The following is a 12,355-nucleotide window of genomic DNA, read 5'->3' on the forward strand; positions in this document are numbered from 1 at the left end:
TAATTTTATAATCTAAAGTACCACATAAAATCACGTTTATTTGTGAGTTTACTTTCGTATAATTTCTTTGTATCTAAAGTATTTCTTATAAGAAAATGTTATATACTACACTTTCAGTCATATTATTCATCTCTTTCCCACTTGTATCTCTTTTAGACGGAAGCTTTGAGAGATCTAAATTCTAAAATTATATAAACTTTTTTTTTTCTCTATACACTGCTTGAGAATTCTTAACTTACAACAAGGTCAAGAGGGTGCCATGAACATTTATTCAAAGACTTAGAAAGTAATAAAGAAAAAGGAAAAAAAAAAAAGTGGCACTAATCAAGACAACAACTTGTCCAATAATACCCATGAATCATATTTTTTGAGAATGTAATGCGGTGGCTGATCTTCTCGCTAAGTTTGGAGTTGAGGGTTTAAATATGACTTGGTATGGTGATTAAGATAGGTTGCCCAGCAAGTTAAGAGGCTTTCTACACATGGACAAAATTGATCTTCTGTATTTGCATATTTCATAGTTTTGGATTTTGTTTTCTATTTTTTGTTTTTTTTTAAGGGCCGATTCTTTTTCTTTTGAATTATTGTCGCCATTGGATTTTTTGGATATCTTGTAATGTGATTGGCAAGTTTAGGTAATTTTATGTCTGGTTTTAGATTTTTCTAATTATTTATAACCACAAGGTATTTGTTTATGTAACTACAATTTTTTTCATCATAAATGAGGATAATCAATAAAATTGAGATACCATTTTTTTCTAAAAAAAAAAAAAAAAACTTGTCCAATAATACTTTCATATTTTCTGGCTAATTAATTAAATCTCGTTCAATACCCATATCTCTGCAGAGGAATTTGCTCAGGCAACCTAGTTTTTAAGGGCTTGCCGAAATTGATAACTAGTAAATGGGAGTGCTAGGCGCTAGCACTAGGTCGAGCCAACTCCAATTAAAAGACAAACTCCAGCGTCATTCTTTGAGCACTTTTGGTACATGTATCAAGGAAATATTCAACCTTTGAGTCGGTTCTACCCAAAATAGCCGTGTCCTTTTAAAAATAAGCAGGGTTAAACAGATCAAAACCGTTTTTAATCCCTCGGTCTGTTCCCTCCTTGAACGGGCAGGCCTCAGGCCAGCAACAGTCTACGCTCGCTCCGCCAAAAATGGCTGTCCATCTCGGCCGTCTACTTCCCTCCTTCGCCGCCCGAAACCCGTTGGTTCCAAAATCCCAGCTGTCCACCAAACTAAGCGTCTCCTGCTCCGCTACGAACCACTCTGTCAAGGTCAGTTTCTCAGCTCCTCCTTACTTCTGTCTGTACATACGCATAAAGGGCGGGCGGAAAGTGTGATTATGAAAAATCTTTGGTTTTGTGTCTGGACGCGCAGTTTAAGAGGGACTACACGAGCGTCATGATAGTCCCGACGGGGATAGGAGCCGCAATTGGTGGATTCGCAGGAGACGCTCTGCCCGTAGCTCGCGCTCTCTCCTCCGTCGTCGATTGTCTCATCACTCACCCTAATGTAGGGTGCCTCTCAACCTCTGTTTCATGTTTTCTTTGTACGTTTTGGATAAGGGACTCTGGTTTGTTGAGCTTTGCAGGTGCTCAATGCGGCGATGCTGTACTGGCCCATGCCCAATGTTTTGTACGTTGAAGGCCACGCTCTTGACCGGTTTGCTGAAGGATTATGGGCCTTAAAGCCTGTTCATCAAAACAAGGTGCGTTCTGTCTGTATCTGTCTCTCCCTTAATTTGTAGTAATAATAGTATATTATATTGCCCTTGGATCTTAATTTTTTACTTATCAAAAAGTAATAATAGTATATTATGCTTCAAGGATATTTTTGGCGCTACTTATCAACTGGTACACGACGAGTGAATTGGACAAAAACTTAAAAAAAATAGAAACATAAAATGTAGAAAAATGTACTTAGAAAAAAATAAATTGTACAAAAATTACTTTAATTATTTTAGATATTGACAGCATGACAAAGAATTCCAGCTCATCAGTGACTCACAACTCCATCTCAGCAACACACGATGACAGCAACAAAGAAAGAACTCACTCTCAAACAATTCTTCTTGAAGATTTTATTGTAACTTTCTCTAGAATATTCTTGAATTTCTGCTTGTACAATAAGGGAATATTTTCTGTTGTAGCAGCAGCTAGGTACAGCTAGCTCTAGGAATCATGCACACCTCATGCTTGTAAGAAGGTCTCGCCATTCAATGTTATCACTTTGATCATGCTCTTGAAAGTGATCCCCCCCAAAACTCTGACTGTCAACTATACGAACTCTTCTTCCCCTCCAGATGTGTCCTGGTATCCCGATACTGCCGCTACAAATCATATAATTTCTGACTTATCCAACCTTAACATTCAATCCTCTCCTTATGGTGGCCACGAACAGATCAAGGTTGGTGATGGCAATGCTCTGCTGATAGCACACATTCGTGACTCTGTTTTTCCTACTTCATCTACCTCTTTTCATTTAAGAAAATTTATTACATGTCCCTGCTATCACTAAGAATTTAATTTCAGTTAGAGAGTTTTGCATTGATATTTTTGTCTTCTTCGAGTTTCAGGGTTCTCATTTTCTTGTGAAGGATTCAAAGATGGAATCTTCTTCTTCGTGGTCCCACAACTGATGGCCTCTATTCCTTTGCAGCTCCGGTTTCCAATCCTCAAGCTTTTGTTGGTGAACGTACCTCCACCTCACAGTGGCACTCCCGTCTTGGCCACCCCTCCCTACAACTAGTTCATCGCATCCTCTCTACTCACTCTCCCCCTATTTCAACTTGTGACTCTTCACACAAGTGCTCAGCATGCTGCCAAGCCAAAAGCTCTCAACAACCATTTCGTGACTCTCATCAGCATTCAACCAAGCCTTTACAACTTATATATTCTGATGTATGGGGCCCTGCCCCAGTTGTATCTAGAAATGGTTTTCGATACTATGTAGCATTTCTAGATGATTTTACTCGTTACACTTGGTGGTATCCTTTAATACAAAAATCTGAAGTTGTCAAAGTCTTCCTTCAGTTTCAAACACACGTGAGTTACTTTTTAATTCCAAAATCATTTCTGTTCAAAGTGATTGGGGTGGGGAATACCGATCTTTACGTACTGTTTTGCAAAACAAAGGCATTTCTCATCGATTATCATGTCTGCGCACACACCAACAAAATGGTGCCATTGAACGTAAACATCGACACATTGTCGAAACAGGATTAGCTCTAATGTCTCAGCATCTCTCCCTCAAACTTTCGGGGCTGATGCCTTCCATACCTCCATCTATCTCATCAATAGACTTCCCACACTAATACTTCATCATAAATCACTATTTGAAAAGTTATTTTCCAAATCCCCCAATTATAATCTTCTCAAGGTATTCGGTTCTGCCTGCTGGCCTCATCTTAGGCCATACAACAAGCACAAGTTAGATCTAAGGTCAAAACAATGCTTATTTGTTGGCTACAGTGATTCCCATAAGGGATATCGCTGCTTAGATCTTGATACTGGGCAAATTTACATTTCAAGGGATGTGGTATTTGATGAGCTTCGATTTCCTTTTGCTCAGCCCATCCATCCACAGCCCACTGATCCCAAGCCAAATTCTGTCATACTACCATCTATTCTCGGGCCTTCTCCAATTCATTCTAACTCCCAAAGGCCCACCTCAGATCCAAGCCCATCTCACTCTCCCTTAATTTCCATCAGCCCCTCTGCACCAATTATTCTAGCTTTAACACCGAATATTCCTTCCAGCCCATCATCCTCATCGTCTTCTCCCGACACAACAAGGGCATCCTCTACGTCATCTTCCTCACCCACCCCTACCTCTTCTCCATTATCCTCTGCCGAATCTTCTTCCTCATCCCCAATCACCATCATAGCTCGTACCAACACTCTATGTCCTCGCAAATTCACTGATGGCACCATCTCATGGCCACCTCCTTGTAGTTACCTTGCCACCACCACTCAAATTCCTGAATCCCCCAGTTTCTATATTGAAGCCGCCAAACATCAGCCATGGAGGAAAGCTATGTCTGACGAATTTCAAGCTATTTTGTAGACTCAAACATGGACCTTGGTTCCTACTACTGGCGTCAACAACAATGTTGGCAACAAATGGGTCTTCTGCACCAAAAGGCTCTCTGATGGTTCCATTGACAGATACAAAGCCCGCTTAGTTGCCAAGGGCTTTCATCAACAAGAAGGTATTGACTTCTTAGAAACCTTCAGTCCAGTGGTTAAACCCACTACAATTCATATTATTTTGTCTATTTCTGTTATTGAAAATGGTGTCTTTGGCAATTAGACATTAATAATGCGTTTCTTCACAGTGATCTTCAAGAACAAGTCTATATGTGTCAACCAATTGGTTTTGTTAATCCCGATTATCCCAACTATGTGTGTCGCTTGAATAAGGCCATTTATGGCCTTAAACAGGCACCTCGTGCCTGGTTTTCAAAATTAAGTAATCGGCCTTAGTGAGATTGGTTTTGTTGCGTCACTTGCAGATCCATCTTTGTTTGTCTATCGCCACAATTCTGTCATCATTTACATTTTGGTTTACGTTGATGACATCATTTTGACTGGCTCATGTTCTCATGCCATTTCCTCTATTTTTAAGTCACTCAGTAAATCATTTCCATTAAAGGATTTGGGTAGTCTTCGATATTTCTTGGGTCTCGAGATAGATCAATTTTCCAGTGGTCTTCATTTATCTCAAAACAATTACATCTGTGATCTTTTTAAAAGAATCTACATGGACCTCGCTAAGCCTGTGAAATCTCCCATGGCTTCTTCCACACGCCTTTCTCTCACTGATGGTCCTGACTTTTTTGACTCAACTTTATATCGAAGCACAGTCGGCAGCTTACAATATTTGTCTATCACTAGGTCTGATGTGGCCTTTGCTGTTAGCAAAGTTAGTCAGTTCATGCATGCCCCAAAAAGTTCTCACTAGCAAGCTGTAAAGAGAATACTTCGGTCTCTCAAACAAACTGCCACTCTTGGTTTGCATATTAAGCCCTTCAGTTCTTATCATCTTCATGCCTTTACCGATGCCGATTGGGCGGGGGGTGTCTTGATGACCGTCGGTCAACTGGTGCCTATTGTGTTTTCCTTGGCTCCAATCTCATTTCTTGGAGCTCCAAAAAGCAAAGAACAGTGGCCAGATCAAGCACCAAAGCGGAATACAAATCACTTGCCAACACAACTGCTGAATTGCTATGGATCCAATCGCTGCTCAAGGATCTTGTTGTATTTCTTCCTCAATCTCCCACCTTATGGTATGAGAACTTGGGTGCTACTTATCTCTTAGCCAACCCAGTTCTCCATTCATGCACCAAACACATGAAAATTGATTTCCATTTTTAGAGATCGGGTTGCTGCAATAACATTGCATGTGGCTTTCATTTCTTCTCGTGACCAGCTTGCTGATGTACTTACCAAGCCTCTGCCTTCATCTCGGTTTTTGACATTACGATCGAGTCTCACCATGGTCCCCATGTTGGACTCGCGGGAGGGTGACAGCATGACAAAGAATTCCAGCTCATCAGTGACTCACAACTCCATCTCAGCAACACACGATGACAACAACAAAGAAAGAACTCACTCTCAAATACAAGACTCTTCTAGAAGCAATTCTTCTTGAAGATTTTATTGTAACTTTCTCTAGAATATTCTTGGATTTCTGCTTGTACAATAATGGAATATTTTCTGTTATAGCAGCTAGGTACAGCTAGCTCTAGGAATCATGCACAACTCATGCTTGTAAGAAGGTCTGACATTTCCGTTACCTTCAACTCTATAAATTGAGCACACTGTAAACACTCAATGTAATGCAAAGAAATGAATTCATCTGAAACTTAGAATCCTACAGATATAAAAGAGAGAGAGTTAAAAGCTCATGCATTTATGGTTTTAACGAGTGATTGAAGATATTTCACGGAATGAGATAGAGAGATGTAATTTGTATTCACTTTATAGTGTTGTTACAGAATAGTGATATACAAGGTAAACTACAATTATGCAGCTAATGCAGTATATACAATCAAACACTTCCTAAAATAGCAATTAACTATCCTAAATACATTGGTCTATTCGTGAGGAGGGATATCATGCATGATATCCTCATCTGTTTGTGCTATGTCTTGACTCTTGAGTAGACTTGATATTGCTTAAATCTCGAGCTAGGATCATGGATGTACTGCTGTCAGTGATATGAATCAGGTGGGATTGGTTCTTGATGCTGGAATAGAGGAAGATCTTCGGATACGCCATTTACAAGTTGCTGATGCTGTAAGGGCTTCCCTTGGATTGCCTGTGGTGGAATATATTGTAACTGACACCCCTTTGGAGGTACTCATTGTTATTTTGGCTGAGATATGGAGTTGAATATGGTGAATTCACTTAATCGTGCAATTCGAATTATGTAACACGCCATTGTTTGCTTAATGTGTTTGTCTGCGGGTCAAGGACTTAATAATTGTGTTTACGCTGTTTCACATATCTGCTTATGATTTTACTTCATATGTACATTTCAGCGTAGTAATGATGTGACACAGGCCTACATTGTGAATATGACATAGAGTGCGTACGTAATAAAGTAGTTGCAGTTGCTAACATTGGCTAACTACTAGGCGAAACTGTGTTTTATAAGTAATTCTAGGGAAGCTTCAAATTGACAAGCCTTTTTGGGGTTATAGTGCAGATGTGGTTGACACTTCTCCTGAGTCATCACAAGTGAACATTTTTAAAGAAAGTATGGAAAAAAAAGCTTTGATAAGTTGGCAAATGTGCTGTACTTGAACAGTTATCATTGTATTGCCTAGCCAAGAAAACAGAACTTTTTTCTCTCTTCTATAACTGATACGGTACGAACAAATATTGCAGGTAGAAAAGTGGGTTGATCCAAAGAATGGGCAATCAACAGGGAGGCTTAAACACCCTGACTCATTACTGAGAGCTGTACAGACTTTAGTTAGCCGTTCAGGGGTGAATGCCATTGCAGTTGTTGGACGCTTCCCAGATGATGATGATGCTGAAGGCACGGATAACTATCGACAAGGGATGGTATGGCAATAACAGTTTATACCATACCGCATGTTTACTAAAGGCGTGTCAAATGTCTTCTATGGGCATATGGCAGAGCTATCTAAATTATTGAACAAGTAGTTCATTATAGCGACCTTCATGTTATTTTCTGACATAGTCATACATTATAGTGGACATTCAAACCTCCGTGTTATTTTCTGATTGCTCTTCCAGCTTCTTCTCTTTCTCCTTACCATTTTACCACTCTTTTTCCTTTCAGATAGGGCATCATTACTTTTTAGTTCCAGCAACAACACTGTTAGTATTTATTCTTGTAATTTTCTTCTTGGTTCTGGATGTCAACTATGTGTTCATATGGTAAGTTTTTCAGGAAGGTGAGCGTGTGGTTTCTGCACTTGAAACACCTAGTTTCAGTTTAAGCTACCTCTCAAGGTCATCAAAACAACTTGACATCTTTGCTAGTATTGGTTGATAATGGGTTTAAGCTAATCCCATGTTTCTTCATTTGATTCTATGAAGGTTCACATCTCCTTACACGCTATTCTTATTTACTTTGCAGGGAATAGATCTATTGGCAGGGGTGGAGGCAGTTATAAGTCATTTGGTGGTGCAGGAATTCCAAATTCCTTGTGCGCATGCTCCTGCATGTTCACCTTTTCTCCTGAGCATATCACTGTCCCCAAAATCAGCTGCTGAGGAGGTAAGAAACACTTGAGATAACAAAGAAAATATCTTCTTTTGAAATCTAGGGATGAAACTCTATCTTTTTCCCCACCCCAAGCATGTGTCTGTGTTCATATTATAATAGAAGAGAACCATTTTGAAGCAGTCAGTCTTTGACCAAATAGCATATCCTGCCCTAACAAGAGATAGAGGGTAAGGTCATCAGTTGAATCTCATGGAAACCTCTAAAAGATATTGACCTAGCAAATCAGTGTTGAATACACAAATTTGAGGGTAAAAAGGTTAAGGCTGTCACAAATTTGAACGATTTATATAATATAATTGGGCCCATAGTCATAGGCTTCAACTTTTAGTTTGGGTGGTGTTCCAACATGTTAAATCCTTGCGTCACCAAGAGATTCATGAAGGTGCTTATCTCCGAAGAAAATGGTAATAGAACCAATGGTGGTGTGCTGTATGGTGGATGAAGGTAATAATTGATCGCTTTAGCTAGGGATGTTTATATTACTCTTTGTGAAATGTTATGAAAAAATGCAAGTTGAAGGATCTAAAAGGTCTCTAAAGGTGCAATCAATAGTCTCAGAAGATTTCTCATGCTTTGGTTGTAGGCTTTATGTTTACTTATGGAAAAGCCTTTTTGTTTTTTGTGTGGGAGTAGATTCTGAAGATGAGATTTGGAAAGCCTCATTGGCAATGCGATTACAGAATGGCATGTTGACACATCGATAGAAAGATGTATATAATTTACATGATTTCAAAAGATAGCTTGTTAGCATCGTTAACATAATGCCAAGCAGCCTCAATTGACTGTATGGAGACACTTATTTCCTCAACTTATGTTCCTGCACAAATGGAGAAAATTGATAGAAATTTACGATTCACTGGAAGTATTTATACCTTTGTCGGATATACAAAAAGGAAGAAAAGGAAAAACTAAATGCAACTGATACAACAATTATTTTGTTCTTTTTCTTCCCAAAAGAATATTTTGTATGGTACCTAAAAGTCTTCTCTCCTCTCTCTCACTCCCAAAACCTGTGCAACAGTTAGGACACACATTCTTGCCATGTGTGCTTGCTGGGCTAAGTAATGCACCACAATACTTGGTCAAGAACAATGATTCCTTGGAGAAGGGTTGCATACTGGCAAGTGATATTGATAGTGTGATTCTTCCAATTGATGCGTGTGGAGGAGATGGTGCTCTTGCTTTTGCAAGGATCAAGAGGAACAAGGTATAAATTTTAAATTTATTTTCCTGATTAACCAATGTTTGCTGAATGTTGAAAGGCCAAATTTGCCTGATAGAACTTTAGATTCTTAGTCATCCCTGTCCACCCTACACCCTCAATATTTTTTTGATGAGCATCAGGTTTTAAATTTTAGCTATCAGTTCGATTATTACTTGTATTGATTTTGTTACAGCCACTTATTATTACTGTGGAGGAAAATGAAACAGTTCTCAATGATACACCAGATAAGCTTGGCATTGAAGCGGTATGCATCTGTTTTCCTGACTTTTGTTTTCATTCATTTAGTTGTTCTGTGATATACTTTAATGTTGCCGCAACATTGTTCTTGTGCTATCAAAAAGAAAAGAAATGAATGTCGTTTTTTATAAAAAAATTTAAGGCAAATGCCTCATGAGAAATGAATGTCGTTTTTTATAAAAAAATTTAAGGCAAATGCCTCATGTCCCCAAATGCATAATTCTTTTATCATCCTTTAGGATCAATTTATCTCAAGAAGTTGGTAGTACCTGCCACTGTTTTGAATAACTTTGTTGATGAACTTGCATCTAGTGAGGAACATTTAACTATTGAACCCTATTTTTTTCTTGGAATTATGTCCTGAGGCAATGCTTAGTTACTGCTAATATTCTATTTTGAACAAAAAATTTGGAGTAGAGAGAGATTGGGCACAATAGTGTGCAATTTGCTGGGAAAAAAAGAGAGAAGAAAAGTGGAAAATGTGGAACATGAGTGAAAAGAAAAGAAAAGATCAGTGCCCCTAGTAGACCATTAAAAATCCTCATAGCGACCATTGAAACTCTTGTTGTTTATTCCAAATGAACTATATAAATATATATATATATATTTATGGTTGTTGAACAGAAATGAACCTCTTATACAGGTCCAGGTCTCAAACTACTGGGAAGCCATTGGCGTCATCGCAGCTCACAAAGCAGGAATAGATCCACATTCACTCAGAAGAACCAGAATAAACAACATTCCATGCAATTCTTCCCTGCTTGCCAATGGTAATGTGTTTTCAAGTATTATGCCCATCACCTGATCAATGTTGCGGAGCCTATGGTTGCAGGATTTTTTTTTTTTTGGGGGGGGGGGGGGGGGGGGGGGGGGGGGGGGGTGGGAATTGTTTCTGGTTTGGAGGTTGTTTATTTTTACCTATGGTTATATTACAGAAAGAAGATATTCTTCAACTAATGACCCACCAAGTCCGAGCACTATTACACCTTTTTTTGTTGAAATGAGTTAAAAACGAGGCAATAGAATGCAGTATCTACATGTCAAATGTAATGTTCATTATTAGTTATTCATGTTTGCTAGGAATAGAGAACTGTAGAATTGACATCTAACATGCTATTATGTTGGTTTTGATCAAATTGTGAATGATGATGTTTTTTTGGAGTTCTTGTTCGGCAGATTATGGGAGTGATGGGTGGGTCCGTGGAATGAATGAAAATAATTAGTAACTGTTGAAATGTTAAAACAAGATGGAAATTGACATTTCAACTTCTAGCTTGTTGAAAAAGATCAACCATCTTAAAAAAAATAAACATTGCTTATGGAGCTTGACAGGCACACTAATATCGAGTTCTTGATTTGGTTCATATTGTAGTCCGACACTTTGATGGAACCTAAAACAACTAGTCAATGCCTGTGCTGACAACTGCTTCTGAATATATGTTTCGATCAGGTGCAAACATCCTACTTCGTTTACATTGCGGAAGGGTTTGCTCTTCCCTTTCAAAAAAGTATAAAGTAGAATATTTTTAAAAGAAGATATATTTAATTAAAAAAATTAATTAATTTAATAAGATAACATCAAAAGTCTTAATAAGATAACATCAAAAGTCTTAACCATGTTATGTCATTATTAGTTTTAAAAGTATTCTACATAATAATTATTTTAAGTATTCTTTTTTAAGAATACACTTCTTTTTTGTCATTAATAGTTTAATATATAATGTTAAAAATTATAAATAGCAAAATCTAATTTTTGAGTGTTAATAAAAAATTTAGGATAATCTTTGAAAAGGCAAGGGCTTACTTTTTTCCAAATGTGTAGGTTATTTATAGACTTTATTGACAATTATAATTATAATTACTTTTATGACTTGTTTATATAGTAAGAATATATGTGAATAGTAGTAAAATAGTTTGAGTTAAGATGTTTTGTTTGGTTTTGAGAAATGAGAGAGAAAATTTTGAATTTGAGAATATCTGAAAATACTTCAAAGCAGTTGTGTTCCTAAACGGCCTATAAGAGTCTAAAACATGTCTTGTTAAACTAGATTTGATAAAATCCTCTCTAAATCATAAATTTTCTAATAAAAATTAAGTTAATTATTAATTGAAAAGGTAGTATAAAATTTTAAACAATAATTTTACTTGACAAGCTATTGAAATTATTTATAAATAAAAATATAATGTAAAAATTAAAATAATTTTATTTAATTATAACTTTTAAAATGAAAAAAAAAAAACTCGAATAAAAATTTTAGCCTTAGGCCTTGATTCTTATTGAGCCGGCCTTGCATTAGAATGATCTGAGGTATCGTTTATATAATATTGCACGGTGCAGCTCGCGGTCATGTGACCGGCCATTACATGGTGCTGATTTATGATTGGGGAGGGTTACTATTTTAATCCGAATATAATATAAATAATTAAATATACTTTTTTTCTATCAAAAAAGTATACTTGCAATTGTGGAATGAACAAATATTGTATAATTTTTTTTTAAAAAAAGTGAATAAATATAGAATATATATGAAAAAAATAATTTTTTAATAGTAAATATTGCTCTTTTTTGAACAGATTTTATAGCGCTTGCGTACTCCATGATTATATTTAACATTACTCTTTTAATCAATTTAAAATTTTGATCAAGTGATGATTTTACATGGTATCAAAGCAGAGTTCTTAAATTCAAACCTTGACCTTACACTTTATCTCTATTTAATTAAATATTTCGTGTATTAGGCGTAGTCATTGAGAGAGAGTTTGGCCCAAGGGAGTGTTAAAAATATAATATAAATAATTAAATTTACAATTTTTTTATCAGTTTAAACTTTTGATATAAATAATGATTTCACAATCATCCACATATGCATATTGGGACTTTGTTTTTATTTTTATTTTTTAGGTATCTTCAGGAGGACTGGACTTAAGGTTGTGTTTGGCCACTTAAAATTTTCATCTTAAACTCAAAATTCTCATCTCATCATTACAACTTTCTCAAATTCCAATACAAAATATAATAAATAATTTAACTTTTTCTTAATTTTTTCAAATCTCAAAATAATAATAATATTAAAATATAATATTATAATATTTTATCTTAAAACTCAAAATTTTTATCTAAAA

At 36.6% G+C, this 12,355-nt stretch overlaps 1 protein-coding gene across 4 annotated transcripts; it reads left to right on the forward strand.

The window, feature by feature from the left end:
- Positions 1-882: 882 nt before the first annotated feature.
- LOC122310658 (uncharacterized lipoprotein syc1174_c-like) lies at positions 883-10,097 on the forward strand. 4 transcript variants are annotated; one of them, XM_043124748.1, is made up of 11 exons: positions 883-1,280; positions 1,384-1,518; positions 1,598-1,714; positions 6,201-6,365; positions 6,900-7,079; positions 7,321-7,358; positions 7,432-7,435; positions 7,621-7,761; positions 8,792-8,977; positions 9,168-9,239; positions 9,876-10,097. In XM_043124748.1, exons 1-11 carry the CDS (start codon positions 1,161-1,163, stop codon positions 10,035-10,037), a joined length of 1,320 nt encoding a protein of 439 aa, XP_042980682.1. In that variant the 5' UTR covers positions 883-1,160; the 3' UTR covers positions 10,038-10,097. The 4 variants fall into 4 exon arrangements, with proteins under 4 accessions (XP_042980682.1, XP_042980683.1, XP_042980684.1 ...); XM_043124749.1 differs by having other exon boundaries at positions 887-1,280; positions 6,237-6,365; XM_043124750.1 differs by lacking the exons at positions 7,321-7,358; positions 7,432-7,435 and having other exon boundaries at positions 888-1,280.
- The last annotated feature ends 2,258 nt before the right edge of the window (positions 10,098-12,355 follow it).

This window comes from Carya illinoinensis, chromosome 5, assembly GCF_018687715.1.
Source record: "Carya illinoinensis cultivar Pawnee chromosome 5, C.illinoinensisPawnee_v1, whole genome shotgun sequence".
NCBI lineage: Eukaryota > Viridiplantae > Streptophyta > Magnoliopsida > Fagales > Juglandaceae > Carya > Carya illinoinensis.

Excerpts from the sequence above, each read along its gene's own strand:
- LOC122310658 (XM_043124748.1), top strand. The coding sequence starts at position 1,161 with ATGGCTGTCCATCTCGGCCGTCTACTTCCCTCCTTCGCCGCCCGAAAC. Across the intron at positions 6,366-6,899 it reads TAACTGACACCCCTTTGGAG|GTAGAAAAGTGGGTTGATCC; the intron begins GTACTCATTGTT and ends CAAATATTGCAG. Across the intron at positions 7,762-8,791 it reads CAAAATCAGCTGCTGAGGAG|TTAGGACACACATTCTTGCC; the intron begins GTAAGAAACACT and ends CCTGTGCAACAG.